This window comes from Lepidochelys olivacea (assembly GCF_965140295.1).
Source record: "Lepidochelys olivacea isolate rLepOli2 genome assembly, chromosome: 6".
Classification (NCBI taxonomy): domain Eukaryota; kingdom Metazoa; phylum Chordata; order Testudines; family Cheloniidae; genus Lepidochelys; species Lepidochelys olivacea.
The window spans coordinates 95,368,675-95,391,173 of record NC_140416.1 but is presented as its reverse complement, the minus strand read 5'-3'; the positions used below and the strand labels follow the sequence as shown (position 1 = coordinate 95,391,173).

General features: G+C 46.9%; 1 protein-coding gene across 1 annotated transcript; it reads right to left on the bottom strand.

Annotated features, from left to right (window-relative positions):
- Positions 1-1,022: 1,022 nt before the first annotated feature.
- Positions 1,023-2,033, bottom strand: GPR65 (G protein-coupled receptor 65; the record flags this gene model as incomplete). Its single annotated transcript, XM_084630542.1, has 1 exon — positions 1,023-2,033. The coding sequence occupies one exon, from the start codon at positions 2,031-2,033 to the stop codon at positions 1,023-1,025; it is 1,011 nt and encodes a 336-aa protein (XP_084486668.1).
- Positions 2,034-22,499: the final 20,466 nt, after the last annotated feature.

The following is a 22,499-nucleotide window of genomic DNA, read 5'->3' as shown; positions in this document are numbered from 1 at the left end:
GACTCGGGACCACATTTCCACCAGTGTAAACAAGGAATAATTCCAACCAAGTAGTGTGAGGCCTTGTGTGTTTCAACAATAATTAACTTTTAACCATCTGAATCTGGATCTTCCTATTATAATGAAACTATCTCAAAAAGGGAAAGCATATCTATTAACAAAGACAAAAGCAGAGACTTTTTTGGCAAGCCTGTATAAATGTACACAGGTTTAAAACGTTGCTGAAGATATTGGGGGCTCCTAGAAACCTGCTTGTGAAAATTGCACCACCACATTAGAAGGTAGATTAGGATGAGTGCCCCACATAGTCACTCTGTCTGGCTACTGCAGTATAATTCCAGTCACACTTGTAACAGTTATCCCTGGAATTCTTAGTCCCCTTTGCCTTTGGAATATGGTTTGTATCAAAAGACCAGGTATTTTCAAAAAAAACCTTCATATGTATATTAAAATTGGAAAGCAAATAGATTCATAACCTTTCTGCCCTCTTCTTCATGAGCGTGTGCATGCCTGGTTCAAGGTGTATAGAATAAGATAAGGGGGACAGTTTTGTGGGTGCCACTTGTTAAATTATTGGCAGCACAGCAGAAGGTGATTCCTGTTTGATTTCCAGATTTGTTTTTCACTGGTTACAACAATGACACTGGGCCTGCCTCTCCACTCCAGTTATGTACTGGTGCAACTTCACTTGCTTCAGTGACTTGCCCTGGTCACATAATGAATCCCTATTAGATCCTCCAATAATAGAACCCATGAGTCCTGACTCACATTCACCTCCATTAGATCACTAGACCATATACTTGCCCTTGCATGGTATACGTAAAGCAAGAAAATATAATGGCTGAATTTCCCCCTCGGTTACACCCATGCCACTCCACTGATTTCACATTATTTTGAATACAATGCAGCTTCAGTGGTGTTTCTTGGGTGTAAATAAGGAAAGAATTTGGCCTGTCTCATCAATGATATAGTTCTTTGGCAGTTCACTGTATTGGGCATTTTGGACAAAAGTTCATTTTCACTTAAAGGTCTGTAGATGACTTAGGTGTCACTGCTGTAGAATTCTTTTTAATAGTACTAGTCATAGTAACATCTGTTGGCTGCTGTAACTCAGATTTCTGCACACAAAAGCAGCGCTTGAGCATGTTCAGGATATCTGTTCTCCCAGTTTCACTCACAAAGCAGTACAGAATTGGGTCAGCAATACAGTTGAAACTTGTTAAGGCCTGTGTAATTCTATAAGGCTTAAACATATGGACAAAGTTGACATTGTTCGGCTCATTGATGCTGCGAATCAGCAACACAGCATGGTAGGGAGTGAAGCAAAAGAAGAAAGTAATGATGATGCTCAATAGCAGCTTCTTGATTTTCTTTTTTTCTCTGTCTTCTGTGGCTTGATTATGCCTCACAGCCTGGTAGATTTTTTGGTAGCAAAACAGCATGATTGCCAAAGGGATCATGTATCCTGAGCATATCCGGAAGATGTTTAGTATGCCTTGCCATTTTTCCAAAGGATATTTATCATAACATAAGACATGGCTAGTGGAATTGCAAACTTGATTGAATGTTTCATCCTTTACCAGAATCATACAGTTCAGGCTGGTTTCCAAAACCCAAATAAAGATGCTAACAAGCAAGGCAAATCTACTTGTGCGCAGGTGTTGGAACCTGAGAGGGTGAACTAATGCCAGGTATCTATCAACGGAGATGCAGGTGAGGAAGGCAGCACTGGTGTAAAAATTCATGTACATAAGGAAGGCAGAAATCTGGCAAAGCAAAGCAGAGAATCGCCAGCTATCTTGATGCCAAGTGTAATCAATCCACAGAGGCAAGGTCAGAGTGTATAGGAGATCAGCTAGGGATAAACTGAAGAGGTATATTGCTAACTCATTTTTTTTCCTCACTTGTATACAAGATACACAGAGGAATGTGCCATTGGCAGGAATACTGACCACAATCACAATGATGTAAACAAATGGAAACAAGTTCTTATCCAGATTGTAATCTTCAATGCACTCAAGAGTGCTATTCATTGTCCCCTCCTTAGAACAATCATTGAGTTAATTCCAGCTTGGATACAGAAGAGCAAGCTCTGTAGTCTTACTTTCTTCTGCTAATTTCCCAGGGCACAACGACAAGGATCCCATCCACTGCACTGAAATTTCTTTCTGTTGCAAGAAAAAAAAATCATTTGGTTGATCATTCAGTTAACCTGGTGCACAAAAATGCAGTGGTCCTTTGAAAGCTCTAAGCCAATGCAGGAGTAAAGGAACTAGACTCACAGGACTTGATTCTTATAGGGGCCAGTTGCTGCTCCCTGATTCAAAGCTGTCTAGCTTTGGCACAAATAGGGTTGTACGGGGTCTGCCCCCAAATTATGCCAGTGGAGGAACAGGCATAGTGGAGTGGTTCTGTGCTGTGCCCCACCCTTCTAATGTCCCTGACACATCTCTTCCTTCCCTTTACACAGAGGATCAAGAAGGTGGCTGACACAGATAGCAGCAGAGTCTCCTGCACTAGCTTCAAACCAGTGGAGAGTTCTTGTGTGCAGGTGACATTCTTCACTGGCCTTTTCTGGATACTTTAAAGCCACTCTGCGCTGTCTACACAACGACATTAAGAAATAACTAACAGACTTGCCATCAGGTCAGTTTCATGACTCAGTATAATACCTGTAGCTTCAAATAATTAATTCCAAGATCAGAATCTATGCTGTCCTAATGCACGGGACAATCTCCCAGTTCCTATTCATGAAGTCAGCACCTTCTGCTCTTTCAGATCCCTTCAAAGACCTCCCTTCTGTCATGTTGCCTAAATGAAGTAAGTTTATTTTCTTGTTTAAAAAAGAAACGATTCCCATTTACTTCAATGGGCTTTGGATCAGGCCCATAGCGAATGTAACATCAAATCAACATCAAATCAAGCTTGAATAGGTGACATAATTTCAAAGACACATGAGGGGCAGGGGCAGGGCCACATGGAAGGGGTGGAGTTGGGGCGGGTCTGGGAGTCGAGCACTCAGGGGAAAGTGGGGAAGTCGGTGCCTTTGGTGGACACTACCTTTGTCGACCTTAATTGTCCTCCTGCAGTTATCCCACAATGCCTGACACTGATTGCTGTGGACATGCCACTGCCCGGGGTCACAGAGACCATAAGCCCCCCACATTTAAAATCTCTGAGAATTTTTGAAATGCCTTTTCCTGGTTGTCCATCTTGGTGAGCACACCTCTGTCTGCTCTCCAATGTTATGTGCAACTGACCAGCTGACTAAGCTGGCTACATGCTACTACATGCTGAAGTAGACAGGAGATACTGGATCTCTTGGACTGGTGAGGAGGGATAGCTCAGTGGTTTGAGCATTGGCCTGCTAAACTCAGGGTTGTGAGTTCAATCCTTGAGGAGGCCATTTGGGATCTGGGCCAAAAATTGGGGATTGGTCCTGCTTTGAGCAGGGGGTTGGACTAGATGACCTCCTGAGGTCCCTTCCAACCCTGATAGTCTATTATTCTAACAGGCTGTGCAGAGACAGCTCTGAACCAGGTGTAGCAATGTCAGTATCTACGGCATATTGCTTGGAGGATGCAGGAGAAGGGGTACAACTGGGACCAGCAGCAGAGCCACGTGAAAGCCAAGGAGTTGTGGCAGGCATACTAGAAGGCCAGGGAGGCCAACACTGAGCCACAGAGCTGCTGATCTTACAAAGAGCTGTATGCCATACTTGATGGCTACCCCACACACCACGGTAACTACCTCCAAGGAGCTTGAATCACAGGCCTCTGCCATGAACAACAAGGAGAAGGAGGTGGACAAGGAAGAGGTGTATGGGGGACTGACGAGTGGGGGTCTAGCTGTGCTGAAACCAGGCACTGTTCTTGACTCCACTGCAGTCCAGCCAGTCTCTGCAGTCGAACCTTGGGTAAATAAATTTCCCATTACAGTTATGGCTCCCACAACTTAGCAGGACCCAGTGATTGACTTTTCATTCATTTACTTGCACTAGAAGAGGTGGCAGTACAAAACAGAGAGGTAGAGTTGCTGTTTGCTTTTCATTCCCTTCTAGAGTTGGGCTGGGGGTGTGTGTGTGGACCGTGCAAAGTACCATATATGCTCGTTCATAAGCCAAATTTTTTTAGTAAAAAAGGGAAGCATCAGAGAAGGGGGTCGGCCTATGAATGGGTAGAGAGAGGAAGAGGTGGGACACAGCCCCTCCCTCCCCAACAGAGGGGGCAAAGAAAGCCGCACAGCCAGCAGAGCTAGAAGGGAAGAGGCGGGGCCGGAGTCTCTCCCCTTCTGGCCATGCTGCTCTCCCCGCAGCCTCCGAAGCAGCTGCAGCCGTGCCACTTGGCCCCGGCCACCAGAACAGGCTGTGGCCGCAGCCCCCGGCCCAGCCCGCTGGAGCATGCTGCAGCCACGCCGCCCGGTCTGGCCCGCCGGAGCACGCTGCGGCTGCGCTGCCCAGCCTGCCAGAGCAGCTCCAGCCAGGCCAGAGACCTCCTCCCCGGCCCGCCCCAGCTAAGATGGGAAGGGATGGGATGGGGGGAGTGTGGGGGTCCCAGGCTACAGGTGGGGTCAGATGGGAGGTGGTCACAGGGGTTACTCCCCTAACCCCCAGCTTCTCCCACCTCCCAAAATTTCCCAACTAGTTGCTGTCCCGGCCCATGAGGGTAAGCAGCTGGCAGGCCGGGACACTTTGTTTACTTAGGTTTACCTCTGTGCCTGCGGACGCTTGAGGTAAACAAACCATCTTGGCCCGCCAGTGGCTTATCCTGATGGCCCGGGAGCCAAAGTTTGCTGACCCCTGAATTATAGTGTCGGCTTATGAATGGATCATAAAAATTTTCCATTTTTACTTATCCATCTTGAGGGGCTTGGCTTATAAATGAACCAGGTTATGACTGAGTATATACGGTAGTTTGTTTATGTACACAAGGATGTCCCTTTAATTCTCCTGACAGATCTCAATGAAACTTCCATGGGGGTACACTGCAATCCTCTCCCAGAGGTTTCTAGGGATGGTGGCTTTATTTTTGCCTTTGAGGTAGAATACATTCCCATTCCAGTCAGCAATAACTTTGGCAGGCCCTATTGCCTTAAAGAGGCAGCATACGGACTCAGGCAACTTCGGGTACCAGAAGTAGCTGTGCTCTTTTTGCCTTTGTTACTCTCAGGAGTGAGAGATCAGCTAAAATCAACACTACCTGTGGAAAACGGTGCTCGTATTCAGTGCGATTGCCCTATACTCATAGTTTCATGCCACTGAGCAATTCCCTACTTGGTTCTCTCACCCCTGGCGGGTCATACTCCCCATTGCTTGAACTGAGAGTGGCACTGGGCACGAGCACTCCAAAGTAGAAGTGTCAATAAGCATGTCTTGTTTAACACTTTAGGGGAGCAAGGGAAGGAGGGAGTTCTGAATCTTGAGTTTTGCTTTCCATTCCTACTATACTGACAATGGTACCACTGTGTTTTATCAGTAGTTGCAGCTGCTGTGGCTTTGAGAGGGACCCTCCACACCAGTGGAAGGACTGACTCAAATAAGGAAGAGAAAAGAGTACACAGGAGGACATTTTCTGTGAGATCCTGCAACCAAATGCTGCATCAGACCATGAGCTGAAGGTCTGGAGGGTCAATATTGCTAACTGTGTGGAGAAGAAAAAAGTGGACAGCTGAAAGGCCCAGGAGTCCCAGCAGGAAAAGGAGAGGGAGATGCAGCAGGGCATAATGAAGCTTCTCTGGCAGCAAACACAGACGCTGCAGACTCCCATTGTAACAATCCTGGGCTCGACTTCCAATGCAGTTTGTGGAGAATTGCAACATAGCGCTTTCCTACACCCCCGTCAGCATTCCACATGGCCTCAGGACCCACATGCCTACCCCTACCACTCCACCCCGGGGGAAAGCATGGACAGCCACAGCTGCATGTATACATCAACTGTGGCTCTCACAGGTCAGTGTATGTTGCTACAATGGACATCAGTGTTCCTTCCTCTTGTTTGTTTATTAAGGTTCCTCAATTTGTTTAAGTTAAAATGGATTTACTTGTAAATTCTTCAGATTTTTTTTTTTGGAGCTGTCTTTGTAAGTAAATAAAAATCCTTTGTTTTGAAAGCAATTAATCTTTAATAGTTTACAACACCTGATGTGTAAAGCCTGCCGCCAGTGAAAGTAGTGGTCTTGTATTCTCGCAGCCCATAGGATCAGTGCCAAACAGGGTAGTCATCATAAATGTGCACCAAGTACTCCATCATTAATAGATGTACTGTCGGTGATACAGGTGTGCCGAAAGCACCGCACAATTCCTGCAGCCCCAGGTTGAGCACAGTACGCCACAGAATGTTACTGTGGCTCACTGTGCTCTTTCAAAGCTTCCCTAAGCCATGAACTCATTTGATAGCCCTTGTGTCCAGCTGTTCAAACTCAGCAGAAAAGCTGCTCCATGCCAGGGAACAAGTTTTCCCCTTTTGCTTCACAAAATTATGCAGGACCCAATAAGCAGCTATTGCCATTGGGGTATTTTTGAACTGAGAATGACAGTTGAATGTGCTTTTGGTAGATTGAAAGAGCAACTGTCATTCAACTGGTTTCAGAGTAACAGCCGTGTTAGTCTGTAGTCGCAAAAAGAAAAGGAGTACTTGTGGCACCTTAGAGACTAACCAATTTATTTGAGCATAAGCTTTCGTGAGCTACAGCTCACTTCTTAGCTCATGAAAGCTTATGCTCAAATAAATTGGTTAGTCATTCAACTGTCATTCTGTACCTGCTGAATCTTTCCTTGGTGCTGAAGAGATGGGTAGAGTTGTGAAGGGAGATGAACAGAGGACATTTTCTATGGCTGAACTTTAGAAAATGAAGCACTGCACAGTGATTTTCTCCTCCCCCCCCGGCCAACATCTGAGGCTCCCACCTGAGGCACGAAAAGCTCTGGGAGAGTTTTGTTCTAATGTGAAACTTTCCAAAGTTATGACAGGTTTCAGAGTAGCAGCCGTGTTAGTCTGTATTCGCAAAAAGAAAAGGAGTACTTGGTTAGTCTAAGGTGCCACAAGTACTCCTTTTCTTTTTCCAAAGTTATATGCTTCTGCCTGGATCATAGAAATCAACAATGGGAAAGACCTGCTAGATCATATTGGCTCATTCCCAACAAATATGTGAAGGGAAGGTTTTGTGGCTAAATCCCAGAACTAGGTGGTAAAACACTGAGGCTGTATTTTTCCTTCTCAGTTGCAGATTTTCTATGTGACTTTGGGCAGACAAGAATCATAAGACTGGAAGGAACCTTGAGAAGTCATCTCATCTAGTTCCCTGCACTCATAGCAGGACTAAGTATTATCTAGACCACTCCTGTTTGTCTAACCTGCTCTTAAAAATCTCCAGTGATGGAGATTCCACAACCTCCCTAGGCAATTTATTCCAGTGCTTAATCACCCTGATGGTTAGGAAGTTTTTTCTAATGTCCAGCCTAAACCTCCCTTGCTGCAATTTAAGCCCATTGCGTCTTGTCCTATCCACAGACGTTAAGAAGAACTAATTTCCCCCCTCCTCCTTGTAACAACCTTTTATGTACTTGAAAAGTTATGGCCCCTCTGACATCTCTTTTCCAGACTAAACAAACCCAATTGTTTCAGTCTTCCTGCATAGGTCATGTTTTCTAGATCTTTAATAATTTTTGTTGCTCTTTTCTGGACTTTCTCCAATTTGTCCACATCTTTCCTGAAATGTGGCACCCAGAACTGGACACAATACTCCAGTTGCGGCCTAATCAGCGTGGAGTAGAGGGGAAGAATTACTATTTGTCTTACTTACAACGCTCTGGCTAATACATTCCAGAATGATGTTTGCTTTTCTTTTTTTTGGAACAGTTACACTGTTGACTCATATTTAGCTTATGGTCCACTCTGACCCCCAGATCTCTTTCCGCAGTACTCCTTTGTAGGCAGTCATTTCCCATTTTGTAAATGTGCAATTTATTGTTCCTTCCTAAATGGCGTACTTTGCATTTGTTCTTATTGAATTTCATCCTATTTACTTCAGACCATTTCTCCAGTTTGTCCAGATCATTTTGAATTTTAATCCTATCCTCCAAAGCACTTGCAGCCTCTCCCAGCTTGGTATCATCTGCAAACTTTATAAGAGTACTCTCTATACTATTATCTAAATCACTGATGAAGTTATTGAACAGAACCGGACCCAGAACTGATCCCTGCAAGATGCCACTCTTTATGCCCTTACAGCATGACTGAACCACTGATAACTACTCTCTGGGAACTGTTTTCCAACCAGTTTTGCACCCACCTTATAGTAGCTCCATCTAGGTTGCATTTCCCTAGTTTGTTTATAAGAAGGTCATGCAAGACAGTATCAGAAGCTTTATTAAAGTCAAGATATACCACGTCTACTGCTTCCCCCTATCCACAAGGCTTGTTACCCTGTCAGAGAAAGCTATCTTTTTGAGTTTTAGATCTTTGAAGATCTCCTGGGTAAGAAGGCTCCATCTACATTACAAATAACTGCTGTGTTACCCCTCTTGTAGTCAAAGAATAGTTCCATTTTGTAGCGTAAAACGAACCTTTCAACTTCTTGTGCTTCATGTTCACCATTTGTGAAATATTGTGAATGATACCTACCACCTGATAGGGGTGAGTGGTGAGGCTCAGTTAGTAGTTATACTGGGAATGGGCTGCCTCTTATCACCTTTGCCATCCTTTTGGTAAATAATGTAAGTAGGGAACATAAGGCTATAGTTTTAGGGTTAACTCGTAAAAGTATCTAATATCTACTTCTTCCCACCAGCTGGTTGTGAATCCAAATATCTAAATTGTTGCTTAGAATGATGCTATTGGGTTATAGTTTTGGGAGTTATATCTATTTATTGGCTGGACTGTTTAATTTTCTCCAGTATAGAATACATATAAACCTAATTTTGAATTTGCCCTTCAAAAATATCTTTATTATGGGACCAAATTTACTCTTAGTTACGTTAGAGTAAATCCAGATTTTGGAGTTCTTCCAGCCTCATCTTTGTGTAACTGTGAGAGTAGAATTTGGCCCATCATATCTATATTCTGGTTTCCAAATTAGATATATCCCCAACATAAAACTACGTGGGATTAGCTTTCCATTCATTTTCAACTGTCCCCACTGCAACCAATAGTCCTGGTTATTTATCAGTCCATTTCCTTGATCACCATTTTGCTACTCTCTCCACCACTCTAGTATAGGAAACCAGCTGTAGGAGTAGACTGGGAAAGTTAAATATGGAGTAATAGACTGGAAGAATGGACTGGGAAATCATAACCTTTTGGGGAAGTATGTAAAGAAGCTAATAAGGACCCTTTCTAATCATTCCAGGAGGAAAGTCTATCTCATCTATGGTATCTCTACAACTCCCTTCACCATGGCATGTGTGTTCTGAACACTGCAATTTAGCTCCACAGAGTATTCTCCAGAGAGGACTTGAAAGATTCTCTTTGCACATTGCCATTTGAAAGCAATACAGTCTGCACAAAAAATATCCTTTGATTTGATCACGAACATGAAATGAAGATTCTAGTAACCTTCTACAGTCTATTTTCAGAAGAGACCTCCTACTTCAATTCAATGGAAGAAAGTCTTTTTTCTTTTTTTTTTTTTTTCCCAGACTGGAGAATACCTTAGTCTTGGAAATTAGAAAAGCCCAAGCAGAGTCTGACTAATGGTTTTGTGTTATGAACAGTAAGGCATATGCGCTCATTTCAACAAATACTACTTCAGCCACTAACCACCAGCTTAATCTCCTTTGACGCATCTGCAACAAGCACATTTCACCATGATTCCTACATTTCTAATTCAAAAGATCCAACTAATTACTATGAGCAATTTTCAGTATCTGTGCTACGCTGCTGTAAATAAATGGCTCTGCGCAGTGATGAGCTGCCAAAATCTTAACAACCAGTTCCATATAAAAAGTTCTGGTTTAAGGGATGTGCCACAGTATGTATTTTTTGGACTATAGGGTTACCATACGGCTGATTTAAGAACCAAAAAGCCTGACCTGTCCGGGAAAATACAGGTGTGTGTTAACCCTGTCTAAAGTTCTTTTTTTAAAAAGATGGGCCTGAACTAGAAATGAGCTCCATTTCACATGTGTGGGTCCCCGCCACGCCCTGGGGGTGTGCTAGGGTGACCAGATGTCCCGATTTTATAGGGATAGTCCCAATTTTGAGGTCTTTTTCTTATATAGGTTCCTATTACCCCCCACCCCCTGTCCTGATTTTTCACACTTGCTGTCTGGTCACCCTAGGGTGTGCACATGTGTGGGTCCCAGCTGCTCCTTGCCCCCCTCATTGAAGCAGGTGTGCAGGGTTACTGCCCTGGGAACTGCAGGGCACCAGTGGACATGGGGCCAGCTGCAGACAGGGGCGTGGGCCAGGGCTAGCTGGAGGCAGGGGGTGCAGGGCTGGCTGCGGGCAGGGCAGGAGGGTGCGGAGCTGGCTGGAGACAGGAGGGTGCGGGATTGGCTGGCGACAAGAGGGTGTGGGGCTGGCTGGCGGTCGGGGCTGGCTGGAGACAGGGGGTGTGGGGCTGGCTGGCTGGCTTCGGGCAGAGCTGCAGGGGGGTGTGGCAGGGGCTGGCTGGAGTCAGGGGACGGGGTGTGTGCGGCAGGAGTTGACTGGAGACAGGGCTGGGGGTGTGTGCGGCAGGGGTTGGCTGGAGACAGGGCAGGGGATGCGGGGCTGGCTGGAGGCGGGGGCTGGCTGCGGGCAGCAGGTGCATGTGGCAGGGGCTGGCTGGAGGCGGGGGCTGGCCGTGGGCAAGGGGTGCGGGGCAGGGCAGGCCGGAGGCGGGGGCTGGCTGTGGGCGGAGGGTCTGGGGTGGGGCAGGGCGGGCCGGAGGCGGGGGCTGGCTGTGGGCGGAGGGTCTGGGGTGGGGCAGGGCGGGCTGGAGGTGGGGGCTGGCCGCAGGCAAGGGGTGCGGGGCAGGCCGCAGGTGGGGGCTGGCCGCGGGCAAGGGTGCGGGGCGGGGCGGGCCGGAGGCTGTCTGCGGGGCGGGCCGGAGGCGGGGGCTGGCCGCGGGCGGGCCGGAGGCGGGAGCTGGCCGCGGGGCTGGCAGGGTGTGCGAGGCTGGCTGAGGGCAGGGGTGCAGGGCTGGCTGGAGGCAGGGGCTGGCTGCGGGCAGGGGGTGCAGGGCTGGCTGGAGGCGGGGGCTGGCTGCGGGTAGGGGGTGCGGGTGTGGCTGGAGGCAGGGGGTCCGGGGCTGGCAGGGGGTGTGGCTGGAGGCGGGGGCTGGCCGCGGGCAGAGGGTGCGGGGCTGGCTGGAGGCGGGGGGCTGGCTGCGGGGGTGGCAGGGAGTGCGTGCAGGGGGACGGCTGCGGGGGTGGCAGGGAGTGCGTGCAGGGGGACGGCTGGAGGCGGGGGAGGCAGGGGAGGTGGGGGCTGGCTGGAGGCGGGGGAGGCAGGGGAGGTGGGGGCTGGCTGGAGGCGGGGGAGGCAGGGGAGGCGGGGGCTGGCTGGAGGCGGGGGAGGCAGGGGAGGCGGGGGCTGGCTGGAGGCGGGGGTGGCAGGGGGCGCGGGCTGGCTGGAGGCGGGGGTGGCAGGGGGCGCAGGCAGGGGGATGGCTGCGGGGGTGTGGGGCTGGCTTGAGGCGGGGGCTGGCTGCGGGAGTGCGGGGCTGCCTGGAGGCAGGGGTGGCAGGGGGTGCGTGCAGGGGGACGGCTGCGAGGATGGCAGGGGGTGCGGGGCTGGCTGGAGGCGGGGGTGTGGGGCTGGCTGGGTGCAGGGCTGGCTGGAGGCGGGGGGCTGGCTGCGGGGGCGGCAGGGAGTGCGTGCAGGGGGACGGCTGCGGGGGCGGCAGGGGGTGCGGGGCTGGCTGGAGGCGGGGGCGGCAGGGGGTGCGGGGGCTGGCTGGAGGCGGGGGCGGCAGGGAGTGCGTGCAGGGGGACGGCTGCGGGGGCGGCAGGGGGTGCGGGGCTGGCTGGAGGCGGGGGCGGCGGGGGCGGCAGGGGGTGCGGAGCTGGCTGGAGGCGGGGGCTGGCTGGAGGCGTGTGCAGGGGGACGGCTGCAGGGGTGCGGGGCTGGCTTGAGGCGGGGGTTGGCTGTGGGGGTGGCAGGGGGTGCGGGGTTGGCTGTGGGGGTGGCAGGGGGTGCGGGGCTGGCTGGAGGCGGGGGTTGGCTGCGGGGGTGGCAGGGGGTGCGGGGCTGGCTGGAGGCGGGGGCTGGCTGCGGGGGTGGCAGGGGGTGCGGGGCTGGCTGGAGGCGGGGGTTGGCTGCGGGGGTGGCAGGGGGTGCGGGGCTGGCTGGAGGCGGGGGTTGGCTGCGGGGGTGGCAGGGGGTGCGGGGCTGGCTGGAGGCGGGGGTTGGCTGCGGGGGTGGCAGGGGGTGTGGGGCTGGCTGGAGGTGGGGGCTGGCTGCGGGGGTGGCAGGGGGTGCGGGGCTGGCTGGAGGCGGGGGCTGGCTGCGGGGGTGGTAGGGGGTGCGGGGCTGGCTGGAGGCGGGGGGTGCTGGAGGTAGGCCAGGGCAGGGGGTGCGGCAGGGGCTGGCTGCAGGCAGGTGGTGCGGGGGCGGCTGGAGGCAGGGTCTGTCTGCGGGCAGGGGGTACGGGGGTGGCTGGAGGTAGGGCAGGGCAGGGGGTGCGGCAGGGTCTGTCTGCAGGCAGGGGGTCCGGGGGCGGCTGGAGAGAGGAGCTGGCTGCGGGCAGGGTGGTGGGTGCTCACGGGGAGAGCGACTTGGAGCAGCCCGAGCATCAGGATGCAGCCCAGGCCCAGCAGAGCAGCCGGGGACCCTCCAGGCAGCAGCGGGAGCCCCAGGGCCAGGGGTTGGGGGAGCAGCAGCAGCAACAGGGCTCGTGCCCAGGGCCAGGAGACAGCCCACATGGCTCCCGCAGCGCCCCCGGCAGCCAGAGGAGGAATTACATCATTTCCTGGCCAGAGCCCATCAAAGCCTCCTGCAGGGAAGCGGGTTAACAACCGGTTCTAAAACTGCTTCCAAATTTAACAATGCGAACTGGTGCAAACTGGCTCCAGCTCACCACTGGCCCTGCGGGTAAAATAAGCAATTAGAGGACTGTGTTGCAAAAGCTGCAAGATCTATAAGGGCTGTTGCTACATTGGTTCTTTGCAAAATAGTAGTAAAGGAGCCAGAAGTTGTAGGTGCTGCTAGTTGACCTGAAATGCCTGTTTCCTATCAGACCCATGTTGAAAATTATATTGTTTCAGGTGTTTAAAATGAGAGAGAGATTCAAACTGAAACCCTCTCACAATAATACCTCCCAAATCTAGATTTCGATCTGAATTTTGCAAATGGTCCCTATCTTTAGAATGAGCAGATTCAAAAACTCAAGTCTGAACCTTGACAAAATTTTGGATGTTTGAAAACTGGATTTTTATGGGACTTTTTATGCTTGAGCCCATATTTACTGTTTACTTAAAATGCATCCTATACTAGTATGGTATCTCTCATGCCCCATGCTTAAAAAAGCACCTTCTTTCATGAATTGTTAAATTATACTCACAACTGTTACAAATGTAGTCTATCTTTATTAGGGAGCCAGGGACATCTCCAAAGAATTAACTTCCATTAACTCTGAGATATGCTTACAAGACTATTTCATAAAGCAATAAAAAAGATCCCAAATATTATTGTTAAAATAAACTGGCTAATGCATAAGTAACACAGAGGTCATTGGTTTGGTAGGATGTAGTTCACACATTTGTCTATTACTATGATTTCGCAATACCTTATATGAAGCAATTTTTTGATATTGCACATTTAGAGAGAGAAACTATGTGAAATACAATATATATGGTACTAGAAACATTAATAAACCACTTTCCAGAGCACCTTGTCTTCAGTCTCTCTTGTTTAGTTTGTAAACTCTTTGGGGCAGAGACTGTTTGAATTTTTTTGTATGGTAAACGGCTGTGAATATTGTTGGTGCTAAACAAATAATAAAGAATAATAACCAGATGAGCTGCTTTAACTCCTTAGCCATGATGATGCTGGGGAAACATAGTGATGGAAACTCTATACAGTAGAACCTCAGAGTTATGAACTGACCATACATCTCATTTGGAACTGGAAGTACACAATCAGGCAGCAGCAGAGACACAAACACATGAAAAAAAGGAAATACAGCACAGTAATGTGTTAAACGTAAACTATTTAAAAAGGGAAAGCAGCATTTTTATTCTACATAGTAAAGTTTCCAAGCTGTATTAAGTCAATGTTCAGCTGTAAACTTTTGAAAGAACAACCAAACATTTTGTTCAGAGTCATGAACATTTCATAGCTGCGAACAACTGCATTCCTGAGGTGTTCGTAACTCTGAGGTTTTACTGTAGTTTGTAATCTAAAAACCCATCTGAAAATATTTTCATTATTTCCCCTGCTCCTCTACAAACAATAGAGGCTTTTAACTCTGCCAGTTCTTTAAGAGCAATAAACCATGTCCACCAGATTGGAGTAGTGTCTTAAATCACCCTGTCTTTGGAAAGATCCACTCACCTTTCTGCCTTGTGCCTCATGCACGTTGGTACTATAGCATCAGACAATCTCTCTCCACGCCCTTGTATGTCTCAGTGTTTAGCAGTTCTGTCTGATGTTGTCAGCATCACATTCAAGGAGAACCAGCTGGAGAACTCTACTAGAGGATAATATTGCTGATAAAAGTTATGCCCTGCTGGTTTCTTAGATGTTCTGGACTTACCTGGCAAGCCATGTATTCCAGTGTTGCAGTTTTTACTGTGATGCCATAACTACTGTGAACAGGAGCTGGTTTTGAAAGAGGAAACTACCGCAAAGCATGCCCCTAAAGAAACAGGAAACGGCTATGCACATCTTTAATAGAGAATATACCAATGAGAAAGCAGCTCAATAGATAGGATGAATGTATTCAGATTTGAAAAAAAAATTCACCTTACTTTTCAGGCACAAATTTTTGCCTTCCACTTTGTCCTGTTAATCTTGGTTTGGCAGCAAGAACGTGGGCAAAATGATTGAATAAGCCAGGGTGTCCAAACTTTGCCCATCTGAGGTTGCCTTGGCAACTTTACAGGAGCCCAAGGTCAGCACCTGATTTCATAAAGTGGAGTATATTGCGGCCACCCTTATCTATGCTACTGATGTGGAGTCTGCAGAGATGACAGCTCCACAGATACAGTGCTCCATCTTTTTAATTTTAATATGCCAAAAATCAGAGGTTCTTACTTCAACAAGCAGGATTATGTCCTCAGTATCAGACATGCATTTTTTATTCCAGCCTTTCTGTGGCAACTTCCCATTGAATTAGAGCAAAGCCTGAGTATAAACTGGAAAGGATCTAAGGGTTCGGCCCAACAAGAATCGACTCATTTCAAAAGCTGTAAATACGGATTTAAAAATTGTATTTATATTCACCCAGTTACAGGGTCAAGTCATTCAATGGGAGTTTTGCTTCAGTAAGGACTACAAGATTTGACCCACAGCATGAAAGTATAATATATGTAATATACACTAAGTGTAAATTTATATAGAATTATAATTTCCTATCAATTTAAACTAGGACCTGCTCCCACTGAAATTAAAAGCAGGAAGTTCAGGCCCTTTGAATCTTTTAACAAATAATCCTGGCTTAATGTGACTATTGCACAGTTGGCTAACTTGTACAGATCCTCTTTTTTTCCCTCTGTGGGTAAGACAATTTGGTTTTGTATACATTAATTCTCATAACATCTGAGTCTGGGTGGGAGTGATTCACTTCTGCATTTGGGAAACTGGTACAACTTCACACCAGATTTCTACACACTGGGTAACACAAACAGATGGCCTGTTTGCTGAGTCAGATGAAATGTTAGGAGAAATGAAATACAGGTCTTGGTGGCATATTTTAAAACCCTGAACTAGGATAAACAGCAAGTACAGGCTCTGAATCAGAAGACAATGCCAGAGAGCTCTTTTCTGTTTGCTTCAAAGATTTGGATCCTATTTTCCAGCCAGAACGAGACACAACATTTTCATAAAAACAACAAGGAGTCTGGTGGCACCTTAAAGATTAACAGATTTATTTGGGCATAAGGTTTTGTGGGTAAAAAACCACTTCTTCAGATGCATGGAGTGAAAATTACAGATGCAAGCATTATGTAATGACACATGAAGAAAAGGGAGTTGCCTCACAAGTGGAGAACCAGTGTTGACAGGGCCAATTCGATCAGGGTGGATGTAGTCCTTTCCCAATAATAGATGGGAGGTGTCAATTCTAGGAGAGGCAAAGCTGCTTTTGTAATGAGCCAGCCACTCCCAGTCCGTATTCAAGCCCAAATTAATGGTGTTAAATTTGCAAATGAATTTTAGTTCTGCTGTTTCTCTTTGAGGTCTGTTTCTGAAGTTTTTTTGTTCAAGTATAGCTACTTTTAAATCTGTTATAGAATGTCCAGGAAGATTGAAGTGTTCTCCTACTGGCTTTTTGTATGTTACCATTCCTGATGTCTGATTTGTGTCTATTTATTCTTTTACATAGGGACTGTCTGGTTTGGCCAATCTACATGGCAGAGGGGCATTGCTGGCACATGATGGCATATATAACATTAGTAGACGTGCAGGTGAATGAGCCTTTGATGGTGTGGCTGATGTGGTTGAGTCGTCTGATGGTGTCGCTAGAGTAGATATGCGGACAGAGTAGACAATGAGCTTTGCTCCAGGGACTGGTTCCTAGGTTAGTGTTTCTGTGGTGTGGTGTGTAGTTGCTTGTGAGTATTTGCTTCAGTTGGGGGGCTGTCTGTAAGCGAGGACTAGCCTGCCTCCCAAGGTCTGTGAGAGTGAGGGATCATTTTCCAGGATAGGTTGTAGATCGTTGATGAAGTGCTGGAGAGGTTTTAGCTGGGGGCTGTACGTGATGGTCAATAGTGTTCTGTTATTTTCCTTGTTGGGCTTGTCCTGTAGTAGGGGATTTTTGGGTACCCATCTTGCTCTGTCAATCTGTTTCCTCACTTCCCCAGGTGGGTATTGTAGTTTTAAGAATGCTTGATAAAGATCTTGTAGGTGTTTGTCTCTTTCTGAAGGATTGGAGCAAATTCGGTTGTATTTTAGGACTTGGCTGTAGACAGTGGATCATGTGATGTGTCCTGGATGGAAGCTGGAGGCATGTAAGTAAGTATAGCAGTCAGTAGGTTTCCAGTATAGGGAAACACATATATGGTATAACATTTCCATACATGGTGTTTGCAGTGATGGGTTGGATATATTAAACATAAAATCACTGATCAGTTTCAGACTGAAGGATGCCAACAAAATGGGGTACAGACACTGGCCCCCAATATGGCAATTGGGTGGTTTTCTGCAAGCTGGGATGGTGGGCAGATCAGGACATTATTCTGAAGGAAATCTCAGTCAATCTTGCATTCTGCTCACTGACAGAAACATTCTCTAGCTTCAAGAGATTGACTCACCTTTCGCCTGCCCATTGTGGACTCAGGATGAAATTGGTGGTAGCTCAGTTTTTCTGTTAAAGGTTCTTATTGTGCAGTGAGAGAGAAGCAATTTGTTTTTATCGTTGTAAAATGTTCAGATTGCTGTCTGGTTTTTTTTTTCTTGTATGATGTTGTATACTAGCTACTATTATCAGAAAAGGAAGCCGAAAAGGAGATGATGCATCATACGCTGTAAAAGAACACACACTTCTCATTAGTGCCTGCTTGTATCAGGACTGAATTTGTCCAGTGTCTGTGTCCCAAATTACCAACTACCATTCAAAGAGATGCTGTCACTGTTGGATTGGGCATTTGTCATTGAAAAAGAGAAACGGAAAAGAAAAAAACCCTGATTTACTGTCTGTAAAATCCTTTACAAAGGAAATAAATGGCAAGTGTTTTGTTTAAAGTGTAAGCAGAGTCAGGATGAGCTCCACCCTGACTTCTGGTGGTGAGGTGTGGCAAGTTGTGGAAAAGAACTTCAGGGGCCGATCTCATTTGTATAGGCACACCCACGCCGTCTAGAATGAGGCCATAGCTGCCCAAATGGTCACTTTGACTGCTGTGGGATCCCCAGTGTCTCTGTTATTGGGGCAGGAAGAATAAATTGTTATTACCCTGATTATGGGAATCAAGGACAGTGGAACTGCACTTGGCCTTTTGTTATGATGGAGGGACTCGCCATCAACTAAGTAGCACTCGCTAGGCAAGGGACATGGGTTCCAAAACTCTGTGAATAGTGAGAGGCTGGGGATAGGTATTAATGCTTGGTGGTATGGGCCCCCTGGTGAGGGCCTTACATGCTAATTGCACTTCCTCCTCTCTTCACTGTGGAATATCAGAGCTAATTTTGATTTCATTAGGAGTCTAGTTACAGGCTGCTGAGCTGAATTCACTTTGGGCTAATGGTGCACCAGTACTGAGGCTCCCCTACTACAAGCTGAAATCACAAAAGAGCTAAACTTACTAAGAGCTGAAATCACTGAGTGTTGTGTTAAGTAGTGGGGGAGCCTGAAGATATATGGTGGAGCAGTTGGCGGGATGGTGAGCAGAGCGGCTTGTGGAGCAGAGCAGTTGGCGGGACGGCGAGCAGAGCAAAGCGGTTTGTCGGATGCCTAGAGCAGCTCATGGGACAGCCGGCAGAGCGGAGCCCTGTGGAGAGGTGGGGCCATCAGCTTTGGACCACGTAAGGTGCCCCTTAACCCCCCCAATCTCCACCCAGGTTGGGAGGTAAAACTCTGCAGATAAACTTTCGAACTCTGGGGCTGCCCCTGACCAGGGACAGAGACTTTTGGGTCATTGGACTTCTAGGACTTTGGGTGATTTTGGGTTGCTGGACTCAAGAACCAAAGGGAAAGGACACGCCCCAGTGTGCTTGGGGTGGGTTTTTTTGCTCATGGGTTGTGTTAGGAATCCTGTTGGTGGTGTTTCCCCAACATAGCGTCACATTGTTTCTCTCTGTTATTAAAAGGATTTTTGCTACACTCAGACTCTGCGCTTGCGAGAGGGGAAATATTGCCTCTTGGAGGCGCCCAGCGGGGGTGGTATACATTTGTCCCAGGTCACTGAGTGGGGGCTCGAGCCGGTTTTGCATTGTGTTATTGGAATGGAACCCTGAGATACTGAACCCAGCCCTTGTTGCTGCCAACTCTGACAGGCAGAAGGGTTACAAAAGCCTTAATATTTTTATTTAGTTTTGGATTAATAAGTGCCTCCCTCATACATCCCTGGAGTGCATGTACAAAAGCTAAAAGCAAAAAATGTAATTTATTGGCAGCACAGGCGCTGACTTCTGTTTTTCCTGGCGGGTGCTCCACCCCCACTCGGTGGCTCCACTCCCGATCGGTCTCTTCCTCCGAAGCCTCACCTGCCTCTTCCCACCTCCTTCTTCCCCTTCCCCCGAGGCCCCTGCTACCTGCCGCTTGCTCCTCTCTGCCCCCTCCCAGTGCCTCCCACCAGCCGCTCACTGCTCCACTGGCCATCCTGGGGCCCGTTGAACAGCTGCTCTGTGGCCAGCTCCAGGACCATGGAACCACTGTTGCTGCTGGGTGCTGAGCACCCCCTATTTTTTTTCTGTGGGTGCTTGAGCCCCGGAGTACCCATGGAGTTGGTGCCTATGATTGGCAGAAGACAAGACCAAGATTCTCAACCCAGATTAAGGTTCTTCAAATGCTGTCTATAATTGCCTGTCCAGGAAGAAGTGTTTGATGTTCTGATTCTGCAAGTTGCTTGGCACCCTCAACTACTAAGAGGTGAGGGGACTCGGTACCTTGCAGGATTGAGACCTGAGTCGTGTCCTGAAAATCAGTAGATTTGGCCTCTGATTGGCAAATGAGATGTTCATTCCAGAGTTGAGGGTCTTCTACTGAAAATAATATGCTTCCACAGATGTATTCATTTAGGTGCTCAGCAAAAATTACCCAACTGACTTCATCTGTCTCATCATGATGGCAAAATAATATTACTAAGCAGCTCATATAAAAGCATCAGGATGTGACAAGATATATAGTCTAGTGGATTGAATATGGACTAGAGGCCAGGAATTCTAATCCTGGTTCTGCCACTGATTCACTTTGTAGCCTTAAACAGTCCTGATTGTCCTTCTCCCCCTGGTAAAACAGAGCTAATAATACTGGTTTACATATCTCACTGGGGTGTGGGAAGATTCACTAATTAATGTTTGTAATACTTTGAAAAATAAAAAATTGTATGCATGTGTTCAATGTTGTTGTTAAGGATTAGCAAACAAACAGGAAACAGTCATCATTTAGGTTTCAGAGTAACAGCTGTGTTAGTCTGTATTCGCAAAAAGAAAAGGAGTACTTGTGGCACCTTAGAGACTAACCAATTTATTTGAGCATAAGCTTTCGTGAGCTACAGCTCACTTCATCGGATGCATCATTTAGACATCATTTAGTCATCATTTAGACACTACAGTTCTTCAGCTCCATAAGAAGCAGAAGCAGTAGCTAGAGTAAGACCAGCAACATCCCTTATCGGATAAATAGATAAGACTTGGGTTTCTATATCTAGATCTGACACTGACTAGCTATGTGATCATGGGCAAGTCCTTTAACCTCTCTGTGCCTCATTTTTTTCCATCTGCAAAAAGAGTAACTATTCTTGTAAAGTGCTTTGAGATCAATAGATGAAAAGTCCTATTTACAGATAAGTGTTATTATTTCAGTGCATTAACAATTTGATGACCTTCCCTTTATACAGAATGTTTTATTGGAGTAGGATCTGTGTGGAAAACCTGGCTTGCCTTTATGGAATATTGTTTACTATTTCAGTTATTCATATTTTGTAGGTGCATGGCAGTACAATAATTAAATATCCTCCAACGTAGATAATAAAAACAGACCCCATGAAGTGAGAACCTTCTCATCCTGCTAGGTACCCCTATACCATACACCACCTAACCCACCTTGGAAAAGCCTTGGAAAAAAAGTTTGTCGTGTACTCTGAAAAAGACAAAATCCAGGTTCTGGCCAGGGTGGATTTGATTTAAATCACTAGTCAGGAAGACTCTATTTAATCATGGTTTTCTACATAAAATTGGATTCTTGTTGGTTGTTATAACTTTAATACATATTCTACACAACTCAGAGATAGATGTATGTTTCATTTTTAGACGGTACACACTATACATTTTTAAACAGTGATTTATTTTGAAAACTTTTCAGATTAGTTTTACAGCTATATCAGAAAATGAATGATGGTTTGGTTATTTCATTTACCAAAGGTAACTGAAGCAGATATTTATGAAGTCATTGAGAGGTGAACTATCTCCAATTCACCAGGTTAATCATTAATATTTGGAGGATGTTCTTGCCATGCTGTATTAGGAGGAGAACATCACCAGACAGACATTTAAATTGTTTTATTTAACTAAAACAATAACACTAAGTATTCTGGATTTTTTTCTTCAAGAGCAAACATAATATTTTAACAGAACAAGCATATGTCCCTCGCTTCTCATATTTATCTCCAGACTTCTTCTACTTGTCTAGATCTATTCCGCCCCCAACAATCTTCTATTCATTGAACTTTTTGAAACTTTGCACTTTTAGAGGGAGTTAAGGGATTGACTCTTGTGTACATAAATTTGCAGACGGACAATAGGGTTGAGGTCTGTTATTTCTCACCTTTATTTATTTATTTATTTTATTTATATGCTTGTTAACAGCAAAAATGTTTTTATCTCTGGAGACACAAATGCACAGTTTGAGAAGGGCAAAACTAAGTATCTCTGATGCTATCTTCTAGACTGAGCACTGAGTCCCGTTGGGTAGATAGAAAGATTAACCTAAATAATCTATACAGAAGCCCCTGAAACTGCATAAGATTTGGTCCCTAATCCATGAACTATTGGACCTAATTTACAAAACATTTCTTAAACATTACATGAATATATTGTCTCATACTATAGAATTAAAATTCATAATCCCTATTCCATGATGAGATACCTTTGAGCTATATTGTATCTTTAATTAAAACTATCTTTAGGTAGGTTTTTTTCTTCAAAAACCATTTTATAAAAAAAATCAGATTTAAATAAAAATAATCTGATTTTTTTTTAAATTAAATCATTGATTTTTATCCACCTTGGTTCTGGCACAGCAAAATGAGAAGTGTATTCCAGAGCCAAGTATCCCTCACCAATAAAACTCTTCTACCAGCTCACTTCTACTTGCCAGAGGGCTATAATCTTGTAGCCTTAGATCAGGAGTGGGCAAACTATGGCCTGCGGGCCGGATCTGGCCCGTCAGGGCTTTGGATTGTCAGCCCAGTGGCTCAGCAGGGCTACGGCAGGCTCCTTGGCTGCCCTGGCCCTGCGCTGCTCCCTGAAGCAGCTGGCACCACATCCCTGCAGCCCGTGGGGGAGGGGCAGAGGGCTTCATGCGCTGCCCTCGCCTGCAGGCACCACCTCCGGCAGCTCCCATTGGCCGGGAATGGGAACAAGGGCAGCTTCTGGGAGCAGCGTGGGGCCAGGGCAGGCAGGGAGCCTGCCTTAGCCCCGCTGCGCGCTGCTGCCACCCTGGAGCTGCGGGAGGTAAGCCCCTCCTCCTCTACCCCTCCTGCA